At 52.8% G+C, this 21,020-nt stretch overlaps 9 protein-coding genes across 9 annotated transcripts; 6 read left to right on the top strand and 3 right to left on the bottom strand.

The window, feature by feature from the left end:
• Positions 1-44: 44 nt before the first annotated feature.
• BO82DRAFT_405765 (uncharacterized protein) lies at positions 45-1,114 on the bottom strand (the record flags this gene model as incomplete). Its single annotated transcript, XM_025639512.1, has 3 exons — positions 45-692; positions 754-827; positions 892-1,114. 3 exons carry the CDS (start codon positions 1,112-1,114, stop codon positions 45-47), a joined length of 945 nt encoding a protein of 314 aa, XP_025488096.1.
• Positions 1,115-2,908: 1,794 nt separating this feature from the next.
• On the top strand, positions 2,909-4,794 carry BO82DRAFT_357851 (uncharacterized protein). The gene has a single exon (XM_025636132.1). It carries the CDS (start codon positions 2,990-2,992, stop codon positions 4,628-4,630), a length of 1,641 nt encoding a protein of 546 aa, XP_025488095.1. The 5' UTR covers positions 2,909-2,989; the 3' UTR covers positions 4,631-4,794.
• Positions 4,795-5,650: 856 nt separating this feature from the next.
• Positions 5,651-10,111, top strand: BO82DRAFT_357850 (carbamoyl-phosphate synthase (glutamine-hydrolyzing) CPA2). Its single transcript, XM_025636131.1, has 3 exons — positions 5,651-6,322; positions 6,467-9,516; positions 9,577-10,111. The coding sequence occupies exons 1-3, from the start codon at positions 5,962-5,964 to the stop codon at positions 9,682-9,684; spliced, it is 3,519 nt and encodes a 1,172-aa protein (XP_025488094.1). The 5' UTR covers positions 5,651-5,961; the 3' UTR covers positions 9,685-10,111.
• A 270-nt stretch (positions 10,112-10,381) lies between these two features.
• Positions 10,382-12,071, top strand: BO82DRAFT_343885 (S-adenosylmethionine-dependent methyltransferase; the record flags this gene model as incomplete). The annotated part of the gene is made up of 3 exons (XM_025633638.1): positions 10,382-10,627; positions 10,713-11,012; positions 11,136-12,071. The coding sequence occupies 3 exons, from the start codon at positions 10,382-10,384 to the stop codon at positions 12,069-12,071; spliced, it is 1,482 nt and encodes a 493-aa protein (XP_025488093.1).
• A 119-nt stretch (positions 12,072-12,190) lies between these two features.
• On the bottom strand, positions 12,191-13,651 carry BO82DRAFT_435472 (40S ribosomal protein uS19). The gene is made up of 5 exons (XM_025641029.1): positions 13,540-13,651; positions 13,440-13,458; positions 13,127-13,184; positions 12,640-12,936; positions 12,191-12,581 (listed from the first exon to the last, which is right to left on the bottom strand). The coding sequence occupies exons 1-5, from the start codon at positions 13,555-13,557 to the stop codon at positions 12,512-12,514; spliced, it is 462 nt and encodes a 153-aa protein (XP_025488092.1). The 5' UTR covers positions 13,558-13,651; the 3' UTR covers positions 12,191-12,511.
• Positions 13,652-13,857: 206 nt separating this feature from the next.
• Positions 13,858-14,669, bottom strand: aspf8 (ribosomal protein P2). The gene is made up of 2 exons (XM_025636130.1): positions 14,506-14,669; positions 13,858-14,435 (listed from the first exon to the last, which is right to left on the bottom strand). Exons 1-2 carry the CDS (start codon positions 14,662-14,664, stop codon positions 14,265-14,267), a joined length of 330 nt encoding a protein of 109 aa, XP_025488091.1. The 5' UTR covers positions 14,665-14,669; the 3' UTR covers positions 13,858-14,264.
• Positions 14,670-15,130: 461 nt separating this feature from the next.
• Positions 15,131-16,488, top strand: BO82DRAFT_343876 (uncharacterized protein; the record flags this gene model as incomplete). The annotated part of the gene is made up of 2 exons (XM_025633637.1): positions 15,131-15,429; positions 15,484-16,488. Exons 1-2 carry the CDS (start codon positions 15,424-15,426, stop codon positions 16,486-16,488), a joined length of 1,011 nt encoding a protein of 336 aa, XP_025488090.1. The 5' UTR covers positions 15,131-15,423.
• A 553-nt stretch (positions 16,489-17,041) lies between these two features.
• On the top strand, positions 17,042-18,635 carry BO82DRAFT_435469 (ATP-dependent (S)-NAD(P)H-hydrate dehydratase). The gene is made up of 6 exons (XM_025641028.1): positions 17,042-17,211; positions 17,269-17,308; positions 17,367-17,413; positions 17,474-17,484; positions 17,553-17,585; positions 17,656-18,635. The coding sequence occupies exons 1-6, from the start codon at positions 17,118-17,120 to the stop codon at positions 18,538-18,540; spliced, it is 1,110 nt and encodes a 369-aa protein (XP_025488089.1). The 5' UTR covers positions 17,042-17,117; the 3' UTR covers positions 18,541-18,635.
• A 1,441-nt stretch (positions 18,636-20,076) lies between these two features.
• BO82DRAFT_357844 (putative adhesin) lies at positions 20,077-21,012 on the top strand. The gene has a single exon (XM_025636129.1). The coding sequence runs from the start codon at positions 20,238-20,240 to the stop codon at positions 20,619-20,621; it is 384 nt and encodes a 127-aa protein (XP_025488088.1). The 5' UTR covers positions 20,077-20,237; the 3' UTR covers positions 20,622-21,012.
• Positions 21,013-21,020: the final 8 nt, after the last annotated feature.

Below are 21,020 nucleotides of genomic sequence, written 5' to 3'. Positions count from 1 at the left end.
TTCAACCCCGGAAGAGCGAGCCATACCACCACAAGTGAGTCCCTTCAATCTTCAAGCTTCAGTGCCTCCCTCCCCTGTTCTCCGTCGGAGCGCGCTGGATTCTGAGTGTCGTGGTCTATAGCACGCTCCGGTTCTCGAGAATTTCGAACAATCAGCTCTAGTTCCCGCACACGTCGGCGCAGACTCTCATTCTCCCGCTTCAGCAAATCTACTTCTTCCCGCTGGGCGAGGAGCTCCTCGTGGCGAGAGGCTGGAATAAAAGGGCTCTTCTGCTGAGTGAGCGAGTTTCGGTGCGAGAACCCCCCTATGGAGGGTGAAAGCTGGTCGGTAGATAGGAAGTGATGCTGCGACAGTGCTGCGTCCGATTGTCGAGAAGTGAGCGACGGCTCTCGACTCCTCCCCGAGCGCGCCGAGTCCGTGCGGGTCGACGGTACCTGTGTCTCTCTCGACGGTGCGATTCCGAACCCGCTGCCCGTCCGTGACCCTTGAACCGCGGGGATGTAGGAGGAACTGAGGCTGGAAGAGGAGCGATGTCTGCGCGAAGTCGTCGGAACCGTGGAGTTGATGATGTACTGGGAGGCGTGCAGCGAGTCCATGGGATCGTTGAGTGTAGTCGATGCTGATGATGTAGTCGATGCGACCGAGGCTGTTTGCTGGCGAAGAAGGGAGAGCTCTCTCGATAGCCGGTTAACCTATGGTCACCAGGCAGGGTCAGTAGCTGGAGGATTTGCACAAGATGCAGAGCAATCATACCATTGCTTCTTGTTCTTGCTCCAACATTGAATGGATATCGGATGGGGTCAGCGGTTTGGGATGACGCAATGGGCCTGCCTTTCGTTCAATTCGAGGTCCTTGATAATTCATTTTCTTTGTTTGGGTATACGGACTTACCAGACACTGCGGTTGCCCGTGAGGAGTCTTGTTCCCCAGCGCCCGGCATCGGGCTTGCTGCTGAGGCGTTGAGAGTGGGCGAGAGCGTAAGAGGGGCCATGACTTGTGAGGAGCGTCGGGAAGAAAGGGACGAGGGGAAGGTGGGAGCTGGTTGCACTGTCGTCGCAGCACGGGGCCGGGATCTGGGCGTAGATATAGCGACGGAGCTTGAGTCTGTGGTCATGATCTGAGTGGCCTGAATTGATGTAGAATGAGCGATACGAAAGAAACCTTAATGGAAGACAAGTCAAGAAGTAAAGGAAAGACAGAAAAGCAGAAAAGCAGACAGACAGAGGGAACCCGGATAGTTTTGTGGGAGTCTGTTGATGGGTGGAGTGCGATGAGGAGAAAGAGAAGTAAATATGTTAAGATGGTAGCGGCGGACAACGATTCACTTGTTTAGATTGCTTTGGCCAAAAGTGCCAACCTGCAGGAGAGAGCAGCCACTTGATTGGACCTTTGAAACATTCCACACCCCGGACCACCGTTGATTTGCAACCAGAGCCCTTTCAGCTGAGCTGGACAAGACGAGTTACTCGGACTGCATGGAACCTGTCTCATGCCGCTTAACTGGTTCAAAGCATGGTTCCATTGTTGATTTTTTTTTCTTGTTCATCGTTTGACATCTCCAAAATTATACGGTATATTGTCCGACATAGCAGTACCGTACAGTACTATAGAAATAAAGGTAGAATAAATCGGACTAGGGTCGCTATTGATCAGCGGTGGTTGTATGGACATGGATCAAATTCTATCATCATCCAATGGTCATCGATCCTGGCCGAGTGTCCACGCAATGCACCACCACACAAGCCTGTTATGCGTCTATAATCATAGACTCTGAACATCTTGTGTATCGAACTCCTTGATTATTACCATGTACAGTGCTGTATATTGCTCTTTTGCATGTCACTTATTCTATGAAAGCTGAATGGGTCCCGGTTACTTCACATCCACAAAAGGTCCCCTGGCCACCCCCACATGCATACCTAGTTGGACTAACAGACCCGGGGCCCACTTAAGGCACCCAGTCTGTGCTGTCACATCACCCATTCTTGCTGCTAGTGTTATGACGGTAACGGGGAAAGAAATCCCCTCTCACGAACTCGACTAGGCGGGACTAGAAGCAGTAAAAGTCTCAGTTGGTTAAGCTGAAGCGCATTTAGCGAGCAGAATCTATACGTACAGTACGTTTAACTGTACCTACCGTGACATAAGTTACCGGTCGGTAGGCTAGGGACTGATACCTTAAGTAGTCTGGCTGAATTTTATGGTAGAGGAACTCCGCAAGAGTCCATTCATGAGTGCAGCTCCTCATGCATGCGGAATCTGGTATGGTACTTATTTCTTTTTTTGTTTGGTCGTGATTGGCATGCATAAAAAGTAGCAGCTCTAAAGGTCGGAGGCCAAAGGACGAGATGCCATCCATGATAGCAAAGAGCCTCTGGTCTGGAGACGGGCATGGATGGTACTTCGTATTTTCGTGCTGCAGTACTTGGGAGATGGACGCCGCTGGGGTAAGGCGACCCGTTCGGTTCTTCCAACATCAGGAAATTCAGTAGAGTATAAACCCCCCCCCCTCGTTTTCGGTTTTCTCTCCTTCATCTTCCTCTGCCTACATGATATATATTTGAGATACCGCAACAAATCTGTGACTTAAAGCCTTGACGTCATTGACTGTAGGTGGGGGAACGTTTGCGAAGAGGTCGTTCACCCAATAGTTGCATGCCTTGGAGGCTATGTCTCGTAATTCATGATGAACTTGCTTTCTGCAGCGTTGACATATAGTGTTGTGTTTCCCCTACTGTAAACATTGCGGGGCCGTCAGGGCCACGCTTCGGTCCATGGGGAGGGGAGCATGGGCTGTCCCATGATCGCAAATAAGCGGTGGTGCGGTTGTGCGGCACTGTATCGGGCCGATTACAAAAAGCGGGCACAGCTCCAGTGCGTCCCCGATCCCTCGGTCCCAGCTCTCCACAAACAATCCACACGATAGCTGACCACTAGCAGCATATAGGGTCTATACCTTCTTCTCACTCTCTCACACGCCTGAACTCAAATGGACGACCTCTGCGTACCACTCTCAAGTGAGCCTATTCCTGAATTCGCCGCACCACTTGCGCCTTACCTCAAAAGCCGCCAGGAGGCCTTCCGTATCCGCCAAGCCTTGACTGCCTATGTTCGCTCGCACATCATCTTCGCTGAGGATGACCCCGACAACCCCGAACTCAATGCCAATTCGCACCTCAACCTTTCTGTACCCCATGACGCAGTTATCGGCGTGGAACACATCCCACCGGAGATTACTGGACTGCGGAGGCAATACTTGGAAGCGTTACAAGCCAACGTTGCTGCGAGAAGGGAATATCAAGCAGCTGTAGAGAAGCAAAATGCATCCGAGTTGCAACAACAACAGAAAGCAACCGAAGCACCGCAATGTGATCCTTCCCAGGACCTAAGCGAATATGTCAAGCTCCTCCGTGAGCGACGCCAACTTGCAAAGCTGCAAGTGTTTCAACGCTACTCACTGGAGCTTAAGGAACGAAACAGAAGACGAACTGAGAGTCTTGCAGATAGCCACAAAAAGCTTGGAGTGCCGCCAGAGCTGCTGGAACGAATAGATCAACCAGCATCCAATGCAGGGGATAGAGTTGAGGAGTTGATGCACAGACTGGAGAAGGCAGTTATTCGAGCGAAAGCCCAGTTTGACAGGGAAAAAGAGCTACTAGAGGAATTGAAGGCACAAACAAATTTTGACGAAGGATCCCTGTCAGCTAACATCACGCCAGCTGCTAGAAAGGCCGCCCTGCAACGAACACGTGACGAACTGATTCATTGGGTGGAGGAGAAATTGGTCAGTGCTAGCAGTCACGAAGACAGTGGATCCAGGCTGGATCTGGCCCCCAAAGACCTCGAGGAATCTACGCGCCTATTTGAGGAGCAGAAAGCGGAGGTGGCACAGCAATATACCGAGTACGTCGAGGCCCGCAAGGCTCTGCTAGATGCTGCCTCTAGAGCATGTCAGCCTCTTACAGTACCTTCTGTGCCCTTTTCAAATCGTCCTACGAGTATCACTGAGAAGAACGATGCGTCACCGGAGCCGCAATCATTGAATCCAATGGATGTGCTTTCCTACACGGAGAAAAATCTCCTTCCGCTTTCGAAAAGCCAACGGGCACTTGCCTTACAGAAGTTCTACTTATCCGGCCTACTTGGCAAGGAGAAAGCTACAAGCCTCCGCGTGCTCCATCGCCTGAGAGACGAGAGCCACCTTCTTCCCGAATTTCCAATGCCCGCGAATCAGCCGCGTTCGAATCGCGCAGCAGCGACTGCATCCTTGCGTCACGCTACCAACTTCGCTGAGCCCACCAAGAAGGACGAAGTCATTTCTCTGGCTGAAGCATGGGCATTTGCATCCGACGAAGCAGGAATCAGCGAGCATGAATTTGTGGAACAGAAGCTGGCCGAGGGAAATGAATCAGTTCAGAATGCTAAGCAGGAATTAGAGGCGGTTGCTCGAATGCTCAATCAGAATGATGAGAGTATCATGCGAGATGATCAGAAGGGAAACCAAGACCATGGCGATCCTTGTGCATCGGAAGGACGGGTGACTAGATCCCGAACCAAATTAGAACAGCGTGAAGCACAACCCAAGGGTCCATGGGCTGGTCTCAATGGCACTATAGGTGTCGGGGAGTGATGGCTATATCTAATCAGAGGGTGGACAGTCGCAGTGCGATAGTGGAAGACAGTGACTAGAAGTAATATGACCTAGGATCAATCGAGCAGGCGGGAAAGTATGAGTGTATGTAGGTTGACCCCGAGACGTGGATAACCTCCGAATGCCGGTGCTTCAAGCTTAGATGATTCCTCGTTCCTTGGCATAGTTGGCCATACTTTTTTTTTTTAGCGTGCAAGCGAGCCCTATCTAGCCGGCAAGCGGAGACCAGAAGAGCATTGATCTGCTAAGACGACCACGCTTACTAGTCTAGCATTAGACTTGCAAAACTTGCTGGTAGGATTTACACCTAACGCGCGGCTGATGGGTTAGACCAGCTGGCGGCTGTAGGACAAGTAGACTAAGTGATGTCTAATACTGATTGAATAATTATTATCCTATAGGAACCAAGGCTTGCTCCAATGACTGTGAACCATTCAATTGTCTCACCAGGGATCGAGATCCAGAAGTGCAACTAACCCCTGGACAGCATTATCAGCACACCAGGATATTAGTGATCGGTATTGCTAACCGCAGGCTCCTGTGCTCTAGTCTGGACAGTCCGGCTGCTAGTGGGCTTTTAGTAGGCAGTTAGACTATGGCACTAATGGGGTCAAGACCCATCGACCATCTGCGTCGCTGCACCTCCCCGTACTAGGCGTAACTCCTGTTGCCGACCCTCGTACTCCTTGATTGGCTAGTGGTGGGAGCGGTGAGGTCATTGGCCACTAAAAAGGCGAGATCGGCCAGCGTTCCAGTGGCTGGTTTCCTTGCCTCTAACACAGAAGGAGGGAAAAAAAAAAAAGGGCTCCGCACACCGGAGCTCTTATCGGCCCTGAATGTTGGGGGAGATTTTTGTACTTTCGGGAATTGTGGTCGACTCATTCGGGACTCTCCACTGCAATTGGCGCTGGTTCATGACTCCCTCCTTCAGAGGAGAAGTGCCGCATTGACTCATCGCCTTTTCCCGACTGAACCTTTTTCTTTCGTCTCCTCCGCTTCATCCCTTCTCTTCCTCTCTTTGCTTCTTTGTCTTCTCATCTTCTCCTCTCTCTCCCTCCCTAGACAATTCTGTCGGGATATCTACCCTCCCTCTGAGTCCTCCCCTTGTGACTTGGGCGTGTGGCAGAAAGCGGGACACTACCAACCCCAAGGAGAGCCGGATAAAAAAAAGCGGAGTCTCCAGGTTTGTCCTTGTTCGGAATCTCCAAACCAGCAATTGAGAGTGTCTTCCTCTCAATTGACTCATCGCACATCCCTTCCCTCCCCCCCTCCTCACACCTTAATTTTCGCTTCCATCAGCGCAGCGCGCAATGGTTCTCGCCGCTCGTTGCGGGCAGGCTACGTCCGCCCTCCTGCGTCAGAGATGCTTGGCTGAATCCCGTCGATCGGCCCTCGCTCTGCGCCCGTTCTCCTCCCAGACCACGGCTCACTCGACGGCTTCGAGTCTCAGATTGTCCAAGGCGCCTTCTCCGTGGCGACCGCAGCAGCTGCGCTCTTTCTCCAGTGCCCTTCGTCGCTTGGCTTCGGAGTCCTCGAATGCTCCCTCCGCCGACAGCTACCTGGCCAGCGGGGTTGTGAAGCCCGGCAGCAACCTGGTTGATGTCAAGAAGGTTTTGGTCATCGGTAGTGGTGGTCTGAGCATTGGTCAGGCCGGAGAGTTCGATTATTCCGGTAAGTTCATCGTGGAGTTGGTTTTCAATGATTGAAGTTTGACTGCCATGCTGTGGGCTCAAAGCGGCGCACTATCATGCAAAGCCCATCATAATTATACCTGTGAATTGAGGTGACTAACACTTAGTCTTTCAACTTGTGCAGGTTCCCAGGCTTTGAAGGCTCTCAAGGAAGCCGGCGTGCAGTCGGTCCTGATCAACCCCAACATCGCTACGATTCAGACGGATCACAAGCTTGCAGATGAAGTTTACTACCTTCCGGTCACTCCGGAATATGTGACCTACGTTATCGAGAGGGAGAGACCCGATGGCATCTTCCTTTCTTTCGGTGGTCAGACCGCTCTGAACCTTGGTGTGCAAATGAACCGTATGGGTATCTTCGAGCGCTATGGTGTCAGAGTCCTTGGAACCAGCATCAAGACCTTGGAGACTAGTGAGGACCGCGATCTATTCTCCAAGGCTCTTAACGAGATCAACATCCCTATCGCTGAGTCTATTGCTGTCAGCACCGTTGACGATGCCCTGAAGGCTGCTGAGCAGGTTGGATATCCTATCATCGTCCGTTCCGCATATGCTCTGGGTGGTCTCGGTTCCGGTTTCGCTGCCAACCCTGAGGAACTGAGGAACTTGTCTTCTCGTTCTTTGACTCTTTCTCCCCAGATTCTCGTTGAGAAGTCTCTCCGTGGCTGGAAGGAGGTTGAGTATGAGGTTGTTCGTGACGCCGCCAACAACTGCATCACTGTGTGTAATATGGAGAACTTTGATCCCCTTGGTATCCACACCGGTGACAGTATTGTTGTTGCCCCCAGTCAGACTCTGTCTGATGAGGAGTACCACATGCTCCGCACTGCTGCCATCAAGATTGTGCGTCACTTGGGAGTTGTGGGTGAATGTAACGTTCAATACGCTCTGCAGCCCGATGGTCTTGACTACCGTGTCATTGAGGTCAACGCTCGTCTCTCTCGTTCGTCTGCTTTGGCCTCCAAGGCTACCGGTTACCCTCTCGCCTACACTGCTGCGAAGATCGGTCTCGGCCACACCCTTCCTGAGCTTCCCAACGCTGTTACCAAGACGACTACTGCCAACTTCGAACCCAGTCTCGACTATATTGTCACCAAGATCCCCCGGTGGGATTTGAGCAAGTTCCAGCACGTGAAGAGAGATATTGGCAGTGCCATGAAGTCTGTTGGTGAGGTCATGGCCATTGGTCGTACCTTTGAGGAGTCTTTCCAGAAGGCCATCCGCCAGGTTGACCCTCGCTTCGTTGGTTTCCAGGGCGATGCGTTCGAGAACCTTGACGATGCTCTGCAGAACCCTACCGACCGCCGCTGGTTGGCTGTTGGCCAGGCTATGCTTCACGAGAACTACACTGTGGACCGTGTCCACGAGCTGACCAAGATTGACAAGTGGTTCCTCTACAAGCTCCAGAACATTGTGGACTGCAACAATGAGCTCAAGGAAATCGGTAGCCTCTTCGGTCTCCAGAAGGAGGTCATCCTGAAGGCCAAGAAGCTCGGATTCTCTGACAAGCAAATTGCTCTCCTTGTCGGCGCTACTGAGGATGATGTCCGTGCTCGCCGCAAGTCTTTCGGCATCAGGCCCTGGGTCAAGAAGATTGACACTCTCGCCGCCGAGTTCCCTGCTGACACCAACTACCTTTACACTACCTACAACGCTACCTCTCACGATGTCACCTTCGATGACCACGGAATCATCATCCTGGGTAGCGGTGTCTACCGTATTGGAAGCTCTGTTGAGTTTGACTGGTGTGCTGTTAACGCTACTCTCTCCCTGCGCAACATGGGCAAGAAGACTGTCATGATCAACTACAACCCTGAGACTTACTCTACTGACTTCGATACCGCTGACAAGCTCTACTTCGAGGAACTCAGCTACGAGCGTGTCATGGATATCTACGAGCTTGAGAGCGCCAGTGGTGTTGTTGTTTCCGTCGGTGGTCAGCTTCCTCAGAACATCGCTCTCCGTCTGCAGGAGACCGGCGGTGCTCACGTTCTCGGTACCGACCCCAAGGACATTGACCGCGCTGAGGACAGACACAAGTTCTCCCAGATCTTGGACAGCATTGGTGTCGATCAGCCCGCCTGGAAGGAGCTCACTTCCGTTGCTGAGGCTGAGCGTTTCGCTGAGACCGTTGGATACCCTGTCTTGGTCCGTCCCAGTTACGTCTTGTCTGGCGCTGCCATGAACGTTATCTACAGTGTCGATGAGCTCAAGGAGAAGCTCCTCAACGCCAGTGCTGTTTCACCTGACCACCCTGTCGTTATCACCAAGTTCATCGAAGGAGCTCAGGAGATCGACGTCGACGCCGTCGCTTCCAATGGCAAGCTCCTGCTCCACGCTGTCAGTGAGCACGTTGAACCCGCTGGTGTTCACTCTGGTGATGCCACTCTTGTTCTCCCCCCTGCCGACCTCGACGAGTCTGTCATGGGTCGGGTTAAGGAGATTGCTGAGAAGGTCGCTAAGGCTTGGAACATCACTGGTCCCTTCAACATGCAGATCATCAAGGCCGATGTCGAGGGTGCCCTGCCTGAGCTGAAGGTCATTGAGTGCAACCTTCGTGCTTCTCGCTCCTTCCCCTTCGCCAGTAAGGTGCTGGGAACCAACTTCATTGATGTTGCTACCAAGGCCCTTGTTGGACGTGACGTTCCTGAGCCCGTCGATCTCATGAGCGTCAAGCGCCCTTACCTTGCTACCAAGGTTCCCCAGTTCAGCTGGACTCGTCTGGCTGGTGCCGATCCTTTCCTGGGCGTCGAGATGGCCAGTACTGGTGAGATTGCCTGCTTCGGTAAGGACGTTGTTGAGGCCTACTGGGCTTCTCTTCAGTCTACCATGAACTTCCGTGTTCCTGAGCCCGGTGAGGGTATCCTGCTCGGCGGTGACATCAACAACCCTGCCTTGTCTCAGATTGTGGAATACCTCCAGCCTCTGGGCTTCAACTTCTTCGCTGCTAGCGAGACCGTCAAGAAGCACCTCGAGTCGGCTGCCGGTGTCTCCGTGCAGGTGATTGAGTTCCCCAAGGAGGACAAGCGTGCCCTCCGTGAGGTCTTCCAGAAGTACAACATCCGTGGTACTTTCAACCTCGCCAAGACCCGTGGCAAGACTCTCCTTGACGAAGACTATGTTATGAGACGTAACGCTGTCGACTTCGGTGTCCCCTTGTTCATGGAGACCAAGGTACGTACAATCTTAACCCCATTTGACTATTCATACAGTGTCTAACCAATTCTCCAATAGACTGCTCTGCTCTTCGCCCAGGCTATGAGCCAGAAGCTGCCCCGCAAGGAGGGCATTCCTGCCGAGGTTCGCACCTGGTCCGACTTCGTTGGCGGCAAGCTGCTGTAAACCAATTTTCATGGCAGTGAAGAGAAAAAGGGACGCAAAAAGTTTTCTTTATAGATATAATTGCGGTTGGATAAGTGTCTTTCTAGGCACTATCCAGCTGCCGTGTTTGGCGTAGCGGATATGGCTCCATGTTGATAGATACGATGTTTTACTGGCCCTGGTCTGGAGGGGGTTCTGCTTCGTCTTGGAAAAGACGATACGATGAATACGTTCATGTACTTTTGACTGGTTTTGTGGATCATTAGCTGTGTTGCCCATACCTTGGTTATCCATGGTCTTCGTAGGATGGCCATGTGCCAGGGCGAAAGGCTTGGTGAGTCGGCTTTCTCACTAAAATTGTATTTTTAGTTGTTATTTGAGCACTACTTTCTCTCCACTTCACATGTGTATCATAATTCTCCAGTTCGAACATGTAGGAGGTGCTGTGGAAGGACTGTATATGACTAAGCTATGGACTACGACAATCCGGATAATAAAGAGTTTGCTGCTGGAAGACGATCTAGAAGTAGGAAGCCGGGTTGTCATTGAGCTCCGGGGGCAGAGCTAGAGTGGATCAAAGTACCGGCAATCATTTTTTGTTTGCTCAAGTCCCGCAAGATCCTCGGATCTAATCTCTGGAGCGAACTATCTGCAGCAACCGAACAAAAGCCGGCAACAACCCAAAACCATCGTGCACAATACAACAAAGGCAGGGAAGATGTTAAGCCCGACAAGAACCACACCCTCAATCGCTCCAGATGGTCTAGGACGGGGTCTCTTCGCCGCGACCGACATCAGCCCCGGACAAGACGTCCTGCACATCTCGACGCCCTTCGTGGCAGTCTTAGACACCCACCAGTTGGGGAACATATGCTCTGGCTGCTTGGGAAGAAGACAGCTCGAGAACGAAGACCGACGCCTGAAAGGCTGCACCGGCTGCCAGGTCGTGAAATACTGCGATAAGGTTTGGTGTTTCTCTCTCTCTCTCTCTCTCTCTCTCTCCTGCGACTTGCAACTCGAAAACCGTGTTGACGTTTGCCATATCCCAGACATGTCAAGCCAAGGACTGGAAGTTCGCGCATGCGCTCGAATGCGCCATCTTCGAGAAGCTGCGGCCGCGGATTCTCCCGATCAACGCGAGGGCCGTGCTGCGCATGGTGTTGCGCAGCGAACGACAGAAGTACCCCCCCGAGGAGGTGGAGCTGTTCCGGCAGCTCGAGACGCATATCAACGACATCCGGGCGGAGAACCCCGCGCAATGGCAGCGGATCGCGATCTCGTCGAAGGCTGTGAAGGCTTATTCGGGCGTTGAGATGGTGGAGGAATTGATCTCGGCTTATGGGGCTAAGGTAGGTGAATGCATTTGCTTGTCCCCGCGCTCTAAGGCTCTAGGTATAGCACAATATAGCCTGAAGAGAGAGGGAGAGAGGGGACATCCGGAAGGCTGACTATGTTGGATTGCTGTGCAAAAGCTGGAACTCAACTCCTTCAACCTGACGAATGCATTATACGACCGCATCGGCCTCTACCTCCACCCGTACGCGGCGCTCATGAACCACAGCTGCGCCTACAACACCGTCGTCGGCTTCGACGGCGCCGAGCTGTTCGTCAAAGCCATCCGGCCCATCGCCCAGGGCGACCAGATCTTCATCTCCTACGTCGACACCACCAACCCGCGCCCGCTGCGGCGGAAGGAGCTCCGCGAACGATACTACTTCCGCTGCCGGTGCACGCGATGTGAGCAGCAGAGGGATGGAGACGACGAAGACGACGACGAACAAGAACCAACAAACGCAGCAGAAACCAAAGCTTACGCCCTCCTCTCTCGCACATCCTCGGACTACTCCTCCGATCACCCTCTTCCTCAAGACACCGCCACCCTGGCCACCGAGATCTCCGCTTTACTCCAAGCCCTACCCCCGAGTTGCACCACAACCCAGCCCTACGTCTCCCTCCGCGACGAACTGATCGTCGCCCTGCTCACCTGCCAGCGCTACAAGGCGGCCTTCGCGCACGCCGCGGTGCGGTACCTCCGCATCGACCCCGCCGTGTATCCGCAGGAGATCCATCCGATCCGGCAGGTGCATGCGTGGGCGCTGGCCCGGTTGGCGGTGGTGCTGTCGCAGGGGGTGGAGGTGGCGCACGGTGGGGAGGATGAGGTGGCGCTGGAGCGGTTCGAGGTGAATTTCAGTCTCGTGCTGTGGGAGGTGTTGCGGCGGTTGGTCGGGCTGGAGGGTACGAGTGCGGCGGTGCCGGCGTTCCAGGGGTTGGTGAGCGGGTTGTTCGCGCAGGTCCAGGCGGAGTTTGCGGCCGCGGGGCTGGATCCGATGCAGATGGAGGGACAAATACGGGAGGAGTGGGGGAAGCTTGGAAGATTAGTGGAGTGGACCTTACATGGGAATGCATAGTTGGTGATAAGGACGGGCCGAAGGAAAGAGGGGATAGAATACGGTAGACAAGACTATGGAGGGCTGATGAAGTCCATGGACAGTGATCTAGGTGATCTACAGGGAATAATGAACGAGTTGAAGGTGAATTCGTGAAATTAGACTTTCGCTCCTTGAATTAAAACAAAAGTCTGCGGCCTCAGTCTCAGACAAGAAACTGAGGCCTGGGATATCTCCATCATCGAGAGAATGCCGAAGACTCCCGGGTTTTTTTTGGTTCGTTCTCATGCCGACAAGACCTTTATATTGAGATGCAAACAGCTGACCCGCATTTGACATACAACTAGATGAACCCAGAGAAATGCATATGGTATCCATCCATTTTTTCGTAGATTCTCCCAGCACTTCCGTACGCCCAAATTCCTCCAATACAACTCCCCAGAGAGAAAAGCTTTTCTTCTTTACTTGAGGGGAATGAAACGGGAAGAGTGGGTGGCACCGATACCGGGACGACCGTGCTTGACGGGCTTGCTGTGCGGTTGTTAGACCAGGAACCTGACAGATGGCTAGGGAGGCGGATAAAACGTACTATGTGATGGAGAATTCACCGAGGTAGTGACCAACCATCTCGGGCTTGACCTCGATCTGGTTGAACTCCTTACCGGAGTAGATACCGACAACGGAGCCGATCATCTCGGGGACGATGATCATGTCACGGAGGTGGGTCTTGACGAGGTCGGGCTTCTCGTTGGGCTTAGCCTCCTGCTTGGCCTTGCGGAGCTTCTTGATGAGGCCCATGGGCTTGCGCTTCAGACCGCGGTTGAAGCGTCTGCGGGCACGGGCGTGAACGACATCACGGAGCTGCTCGGAGGAAAGGTCGAGGAGCCTATGGGGTGATCCGAGTCAGATTCCATCTTTTCTTCCCATGTGTTTGGTCCAACTCCCTGAGCCTTGACTTAACGACCGAGATATGTCGCAAAGTATCCGTATAAAACAAGGCGCTGGTGATGCTCGGTCGATGTCGAGGCCCAGGGTGGGTGGATCGATGAAGTTGGTTCAGTCATGGTGCAACGTACTGGTCGAGGTCAATACCGCGGTAGGAGAACTTGCGGAACTGTCTCTTTCTCTTGATCTCTGTTCGTGCGAAGATACGTCAGCGGGCTGGTCCATTTGAGTTGTACGTCGTGTTCGTCAAAGCGTTTCCCGAGAAAATTTGTCGAGAGTAATTGTCCGCCACCCGCCATCACCAACACACACAAGTAACATCCATATCGCCTTCAATCTTCGTCGCATAACTGATTTCCTTTTGCATATCCGAAAACTCGTTCTTATATCGTGCTCGATGGGAATGGGAAGGAAAAAAGGGGGGTTATTTCGAGTTGAACGTACCGGCAGCCTCCTCGGCGTTCTGCAAGTGAAAAGTCAGTCAATATGTCCCCCTTTGACTGCCTCTTAGGCTAGACCTTCAATATCATATGGGAGTACTCACGTAGTGCTCGTCGGCCATTTTTGCGGGTGTTCCTCTCAAGGTCGCTTTTCGAACGGGACTCGAAAAGCGAAGGAATATAGGTTGTCGTGTCGTGTCGATGAACGTTTCGTCGGGCGTCTCTTGTGCCTCTACGCTGCGGTCGGGAGGTGGGCTGCCGCCTCGTCTAAGCGACTAGCCTAGGGTTGGGACCCTACTACCCGCTAGTCCGCTTTGGGAACCCATCTATAGGGCCGACCGCCTTTGGCTTGTCCTGGGCGATTGATACGTACGGGGTAATCTTGATAGACATCCATATCATTGGCATGGTCTTTTGCTGGCCGTGTAACATTCGCTGAAAGTCGCAGTTCGACCCGTAATCATACGTAATTGTAATTATATCAATATCGCCGGGGCCAGATCGTTTACACAAAAGCTTCAGGTTTATAGTTCCAAGTACGGCTACACTGTAGCAAGCCGCTACTATTACATCCCTATCTTCACTACGCATTATGTTTTAATCGCGAGAACGGGGCCATCAATCGGGAGGTCAGAGAATCTATATTGGCTAAAAGCTTTTCTCAGCTTACTTATGCAAGACTCGCGACTGCATCAGGCAAGCCTGATGCATCCATGCTTGGCCAGACCAACGGGCAAAATTCCCCCCGAGTCTGAAAACAATCGTCGCCAGATTCCCATTCCCCCACGAACCGATTCGCTTTTCTCGATGTTCGGCGGAGGCGAGGCGCTTAGTCGAAGAGACCGAAACCCATGTCCTCATCGGACTCCTCCTTCTCCTCCTCCTTCTCCTCAGCGGGGGCGTCACCGCCGGCAGCAGCGCCAGCAGCAGCGGCGGGGGCGGCAGCACCAGCACCACCGGAGGGAACGGAGGCGAGCTTGGTGGCACCCTCAGCGATCAGCTGTAGTTGCGAAGATCTTGTTAGCGTCGATGTTTCCTGGCGTGCTTCAATCGGGAGGCGCAAAACTAACCTCCTGGAGGTCCTTGCCCTCGAGCTCGGCGATGAGCTTGGTGAGGCGCTCCTCATCGGCATCGATACCGACGGAGGAGAGGACGGACTTGATGTCCTCAGCGGAGGGGCTGGCGTTGCCAGCGAGGGACAGGAGGAGGTAGGCCGCGAGGTGCTTCATTTTGAATCTGAACCGCGAAATTAAAAAAATTGTTAGATCACTATTCTCGATATTGCAGAATGCGCAGAGATTGTCACACTGGAAGTCAGAAGGCGTCTTGCAGAAGGAACTTACAGATATTCTTGGATAAAATCCGAACACGAGAATCAATCGATTTAACCGCGAAGTTGGGCGGAGACTGAGACGTCGGGTTGGGGGGTTAGCGAGGTAGTGGACAAAAGAAGAAGAAGTGAGAACCGAATCGTCTAAAATCGAGAAAAGTGCGTTGCGGCTGGTGGGTTGTGGCGCGTGGGCCTGCGTGCTAGTTCCGGCTAAGCGAGCAGCTGTGGCGCATGCGGTGCTCTGGATAATGGATTGATGCCTTGGGTGTCCGAAAGCGAGGGAGGGTCGATGCGACGGTCACGTGGCTCTCTTGCCTTTCAGAAGATGGGATGGCGACTGACTTCTTGCAACCGTTTTTGCCCGGCGGCCTTATCCAAACGACCCTCCTCGTGATATTCTCGGAGGTGGTAACAGTTTGCACTGGCTGCATCTTTCACTCCTTTTGTCTGTATCCCATGTCTGGCCTGAGATCTTGAAGAGTGGGCACTTTCCGGCTTGGAACTCTATCGAATCTTTAAAGTGGCTCCGCAACGAAGTCATGAAGTTACCCCGTCATACTAACCACCGACGGTGAAGCCCTCTTTGTTCGCATCCTTGTCTGGGTTTTTTGACACTACCTCTGCTCGAACCCATTTTTCTTTTATCTGAAAATTCATCATGAGTGTACGGAACCTCATCCTTCACCCTCTTCGATGCCGTTACTGATAATCATTCCAGTTTCTCGATTCTGTTCTCTCGTCCATCGAGACGGGCAAACCGTCCCCAATCCCCCAAGTTTCCTCCACCGTATCGCCACCTGTCACTTCCTCCACTGTCAGAACCGAAGTACGCAAGACCAGTCTTGGACCACGGAATGCTCCCCCAACAACAGAACGGAAACCCCTCATGCAGGGGATAAAGCGCAAAGCCGACGAGTCGCTGCCCCGTTCGTCAAAATTGGCACCGCCAGCCCCTTTCAGATCAACCGCCACGAAACCCACAATCCCCGCAGCTGGAAGGGCACGTCCCAGTGCTCCCACAGCTGCTGTGGCGTCTGCCTCCACAAGTCGCTCATCCACGCCTCAAAGATCAGCGCAGGTGTCCTCGAAACCACCCCCCAAAGGCTCATTTGCAGACCTCATGGCAAAAGCCAAGGCGCTACAGGAAAAGACCCCCACACAGGTGGGTATGTTCAAGCATCAGGCTGCTACTAAGGAGAAGCTTAGCAAGGTAGAACGAAAGAAACGAGCGACAGAAGCTCAAACCAAAGAGAAGGATAGTCGGTCGGCTAAAAAGCCTGGCGCCACTGCTACTGCAGCTGGAAGTGCCAAACCTGGTGTCACGAAGCCGGTGAAAAAGCGGGAGCCAGAAGAGCTCTCCTACAAAGGCACTTCACGACCTACACCCCGTCCCGCACAACCCGAATATCGTGGAACAGCGGGCTTGCCGGCCAAACGGAATCCGAATGAACTCAGGGCCCAGTCTCGAAGCAAACGGTCGAGAATGGATGAGTACTTGGGAACCGATGAGGAAGATGAGGGTGACTATGCCGACGACTACGATGACTATGATTCGGGATCTTCAGATATGGAGGCCGGCTACGATGCTATGGAGGAGGAAGAAGCTGCTGCTCTGGCGGCGGCCAGGCGCGAGGATGAGGAGGAATGGAATGCTGAACAGGCAGCCAAGCAGGCTAAAATGGAACGCCTCAAGAAGCTCACTGCGCTGGCTGCGCGTCGATAATGCGGTGGAAGTATACAATGGACGAATAAAGACTGGACTACTATTTGATGTCCGTACACATAGGCGGACCCGCCCTGCCACTCCATCATTTTCCTATGTGTTTTGTGATTTTTTTCCTGGAAACGGAGCATCAGCGAGGAATACCCCGAGGGTGCATTACATATGTCGTTGCTGTTTTCTTTCTTTTCTTACCCTTTTGCTGTCTTTGAAATCGTTCCGATGAGCATCAGCGAGCATCAAGGTGTCGATAGATGGAGCGTTGAATCGTCTTCTTTCGAGTCACATATTTTACCACAATGTTTACATACAATCATGGGGAGCGTCGCTGTTGTCTAGTTTGAGCTTTGAGCTTCAGGCCACACTGCCGGACCTGGAGTCTGCAATAGAATTGAACCATTACCAACGCAATCGTCATTGTTGAACTGAGTAACAGATTGGCCTTGCATGGACGGACCGGATTTCTTATCATTACTTCAATCAGCCCCACCTGCAGGCGGTGACATCACTTTTATCCTCCCTCCACCGCCGTCTCTTTAAACCACATCAGCTTACCTTCTAATCGCAAAATACAATACCTGCTTCCAATACATCAGATTGCTGTCAATCGTTCTTTAGAAGTCACAACCAAAATGGAGTCCGTCCATCATGTATCAACCTCTTCCAAAGTCCTTCTCAAGAAGGCGCGCAAAATGGTGCCGCCCATGCTGGAGCAATTCCACAAAGGTTCGCATCTGGCAGCCCTTGCATTGCGCTAAGTCTCTCTACTTACAAGCAATCTAGGACAGCATGGACGTGTTGCAGTCATCGGAGGATCTTTAGAGTTCGTTGCCCCCCAAACCAAAGATTCAAACTGCGACAAACTGAGAGGAATGTTATAGTTACACCGGCGCGCCGTACTTCTCTTCAATGGCATCGGCCAGACTAGGTAAGCATTTCTTCCAAGTGTATTTGACAGGGATGCCCCCAAGCTGACAGGGTGCTGCAGGTTGCGATATGGTAGGCAACTGGAACCCACTCTGTCTGCTTGCGTGCATGAGATCCCCGTTCTGACGAATCACAAAAAGAGCCACGTTATTTGTGATAAATCGGCAGCCACCGTAAGTGATAGATCTTACCCGGCTTCATATGATGCAGCAGGGGGGAATGCTCATATTGTTGCTCGTCTAGGTCATCAAAACCTACTCTCCGAACCTGATGGTTCACCCGATTCTGCCAAGCAGCGCCTCGGTCAAGGACCCCGAGTCCATCGATGCACCATCACTCGCTAGCCCGATCATCAACATGCTTTCTCGGCTGCATTGCCTGGTGATCGGACCCGGACTGGGTCGCGATGGGGTCACCCTCAAGGTGGTGACGGAGGTGATGAAAGAAGCGCGGTCCCGCTCGATTCCCTTTGTCCTCGACGCCGACGGCCTCCTCCTCGTGACCGAGGATCCGGATCTGGTCCGCGGGTACAAAGAGTGCATTCTGACGCCCAACGTGAACGAGTTCAGTCGACTGGCCAAAGCGCTGGGCATCGACGTGCCGAGTCTCGCGGAAATCAACTCCAAGTCCGGCGGCGCTGACCGAACGAGCGAGGAATCCAAGGCCTGTGAGCAGCTGTCTAATGCGCTGGGTGGTGTCACCATCATCCAGAAGGGTCCCCACGATGTGATCTCGAATGGTATCACGACGCTCATCTCTGATATTCAGGGAGGCTTGAAGCGCAGTGGCGGGCAAGGCGATACGCTGACGGGCTCCTTGGGCACGCTTCTCGCATGGAGAGCCGCCTACCACGACGGGCTCTGGGATTCCGGTGAGAAAGACAACGCCAAGGAAGCGCATACCAAGGAAGACATTCGGGCGGAGCTCGAGTCCGAGGATAAGCGGATGTCGCCTTGCACGACCCTGCTTCTGGCTGCGTTTGCTGGTAGCTCGATTACGCGGGAGTGCTCCCGACGGGCTTTCCTGGCCAAGGGCCGCAGTATGCAGGCCAGCGATTTGACGGATGAGGTCCACGAGAGCTTCCTCAACTTGATTGGCGAGCCTGAAGCGTCCAAGATGCACCTGTAGAGGATGTCTTTGCTATGGTCATACAAAAGGCTGTAATATTAGTCGACAGCTTGCATCCAGGGAGCTGTGCTAGGTCATGACATAATGAAATTCATTCCCTATGGACTCTTAGCACGTATCTTGTCTATAAATACATAGATTGCTCCCTGGTAGCCAAAGTGACGTCTGCAACAAGCTCGTATTGGGGGCAAGGCTGAATGCATATCCCGCCCCAAATCCGGGGTATATGCGCGATTGACTTTTTTCGCCCATCACTCGAGACACGGGAGCACAAAACTCTACTGGAACGAGTCGATGAACGGTGTCTGCCTTTTCTTTGCACAGCTCTTGCTTCAGATGAGAAATGGTCGTACAACATGACATGGCTTCGTTCTTGAGAGCCACAGGGCTCAGTTCGCATCCAGCACGCCTGACATGCGTAGCTTCAACCACAAACTCGTTTATCACAGTAGTCGGATCTAGTCACTGCCGTATCTTACCCAGCGACAAGTCTATTGGTCTCCTATCAGAGTACTTTGATCCACCGCTTTACTGTAGTGCAGAGCTGTCAAGTCTATTTTCGATAGCTCTAAACGCCGGTTACAGAACGTGTCCATGAGAGACAGCAATCCCTAGTGCTTCTGCAGCCCAAGAAAACCCTCAACTGAGCTTGGGCCTGACTTAGCTCTTCTAACGTACCATTTGTCTCCATGAGACGTATCGTCAGAAAATTCCTTGAAGAACTACCTGGAAATATACTCGTCACGCGGACAGGCTTCAAGAATCTCAACCCCTCATCCTTGGGCAATTTAAAAAAGAAGCGGCTCTTTATCTTGTCCGTGCATACTTCTGAGCTTAATCAGAGACATGCGGCTGGAGCAGAACGACCCGATACTACATCACCTGATGCGAGCCACCAGCTAAGCCCAAACATCCTAACAAGAACCATTACACTGTCTCACATCTACCTGGAACTGACGAGCACCGCCAGTACAAATGGACAGGGGTGACATAAATACAACTAGCCATAGACCTCGTATTCAGGACGGCCACCCGCGCTGCCGAACCACATGCGTTTGGGTTGGTGGATCTCATCTTCTATTCTCACCAATATCCAAGTTAGACCCTGTTGTCTCAAAGGAACGAGTTCTAGGACGTGTGTGTTGGAGGAGGGGAGGCTGGGGGCTGGAGGCTGTACTCGCCATTCAGACTTCGTCCTTGACAGGATGGTCGTCCTTGACTGGATGGTCGTCTTTGACCGGATGGTCGTCCTTAGGGTTCAAGACATAGAGCAGTATCCGGTGCATAACCCTGCCTCAGAGCTATACGAGCTTCACCGGGAATAGTAACACTGAGCCCTATCTTGGGATCCACTTACCGATGTCATGGTTTCTCAAGACCCGCCATATCATGCCATAGCCCATTGCCTTGGAATCAATAGAGCAGTGCTCTAAGGCCTCCTATGCCCAGTTTCTGCAACCGTCCACCTCCGCCACCAGGAAAGCCATAGCTATATAAGCCCTCATCCTCAAGCCCTGATCAATCGAAGCATTCCACTCTTCATCAGCACTAGCATCACTAAGCCCTCCTCAATCCACAAGAACTACCTCGATCAAATCACACCATCTACAGTACATCAAACCAACACATCACTCAAGCATCTCAAGCATCTCAAGCATACCAAAAACACCCCAACCATTTTTTGGAATATCATCAAAATGTACACCCCCTCCCTCCTCCAAGCCATCACCGCCACCACCCTGGCCCTTGCCCTTCTCGCCACCGCATCCCCAACCGGCACGCAACCCCCCGCAGCGCCCATCTGCGGCACCTGCAACCCGCTCTCCGGCCAGAACAACTGCGACGTGACCACCTCGTGCATCAACACCGGCACGCGCTTCCACTGCGCCTGCCGCGCGGGCTACAAGGCCTCGTCCACCAACGCCGACATCTCCAAGCAGTTCCGGCTGCCCTTCCCCAACTACCAGTTCCTGGTCTTCGTCCCCGAGTTCACCCAGTGCAACACGCTGTGCGAGAACCCGTACGGCGCGAGTTCGCAGCTCTGTGCCGAGGTGCCGGTGCAGAGTTTCTGTCCGGTTTAGCGGGATGTCGAGGGGGGAAGATGGGCTGAAGGGAGACCTTTCGATGAAAAGAGGGGGCTGAGGTGGGTGGTGAGCTTGTTTTTGGGTGGGAAAGTAGGGTCAAGGTACTGTGCGCGGTGATGCTGGGGGGGTTCTTGTTAAGGGAGGGTGAGAGGAGTTGGTCTTATGATCTTAAATATGAAGGGGAATTAAGGGAGATTATAGTTGTGACTTGATGTGTTTTTGGACAAGGTAGATAGGACTTTGCGTTGCCTTGGTCGAGTGATATATAAGCATCACTCCGTACTAATTGTGCAAATTCAGACTCTTGCGGATTCCTATCTGATCTGTGATCATTTCGTGGGGCATCTTTCACAGTCTTCTGTATCGAATGTAGAAATCTGTTCATCTCATCGAGGC

The sequence above is a fragment of the Aspergillus uvarum genome (assembly GCF_003184745.1).
Source record: "Aspergillus uvarum CBS 121591 unplaced genomic scaffold BO82scaffold_62, whole genome shotgun sequence".
Lineage (NCBI taxonomy): Eukaryota > Fungi > Ascomycota > Eurotiomycetes > Eurotiales > Aspergillaceae > Aspergillus > Aspergillus uvarum.
The sequence above is the reverse complement of the archived record's forward strand: the minus strand, read 5'-3'. Positions and strand labels throughout refer to the sequence as shown.

What these genes read in the sequence shown, in the direction of transcription:
- BO82DRAFT_357851 (XM_025636132.1), top strand. Translation starts at nt 2,990, where the DNA reads ATGGACGACCTCTGCGTACCACTCTCAAGTGAGCCTATTCCTGAATTC.
- BO82DRAFT_357850 (XM_025636131.1), top strand. Translation starts at nt 5,962, where the DNA reads ATGGTTCTCGCCGCTCGTTGCGGGCAGGCTACGTCCGCCCTCCTGCGT. An exon ending in CGGAGAGTTCGATTATTCCG is followed by an intron (nt 6,323 to 6,466) that starts GTAAGTTCATCG and finishes CAACTTGTGCAG; the next exon opens with GTTCCCAGGCTTTGAAGGCT. An exon ending in CCTTGTTCATGGAGACCAAG is followed by an intron (nt 9,517 to 9,576) that starts GTACGTACAATC and finishes ATTCTCCAATAG; the next exon opens with ACTGCTCTGCTCTTCGCCCA.
- BO82DRAFT_435472 (XM_025641029.1), bottom strand. An exon ending in CGCGGTATTGACCTCGACCA is followed by an intron (nt 12,937 to 13,126) that starts GTACGTTGCACC and finishes ATCACCCCATAG; the next exon opens with GCTCCTCGACCTTTCCTCCG. An exon ending in GGTGAATTCTCCATCACATA is followed by an intron (nt 12,582 to 12,639) that starts GTACGTTTTATC and finishes ACAACCGCACAG; the next exon opens with CAAGCCCGTCAAGCACGGTC.
- aspf8 (XM_025636130.1), bottom strand. Translation starts at nt 14,664, where the DNA reads ATGAAGCACCTCGCGGCCTACCTCCTCCTGTCCCTCGCTGGCAACGCC. An exon ending in AGGGCAAGGACCTCCAGGAG is followed by an intron (nt 14,436 to 14,505) that starts GTTAGTTTTGCG and finishes TCGCAACTACAG; the next exon opens with CTGATCGCTGAGGGTGCCAC.
- BO82DRAFT_435469 (XM_025641028.1), top strand. Translation starts at nt 17,118, where the DNA reads ATGGAGTCCGTCCATCATGTATCAACCTCTTCCAAAGTCCTTCTCAAG. An exon ending in GTCATCGGAGGATCTTTAGA is followed by an intron (nt 17,309 to 17,366) that starts GTTCGTTGCCCC and finishes GGAATGTTATAG; the next exon opens with TTACACCGGCGCGCCGTACT. An exon ending in GTGATAAATCGGCAGCCACC is followed by an intron (nt 17,586 to 17,655) that starts GTAAGTGATAGA and finishes TTGCTCGTCTAG; the next exon opens with GTCATCAAAACCTACTCTCC.
- BO82DRAFT_357844 (XM_025636129.1), top strand. Translation starts at nt 20,238, where the DNA reads ATGTACACCCCCTCCCTCCTCCAAGCCATCACCGCCACCACCCTGGCC.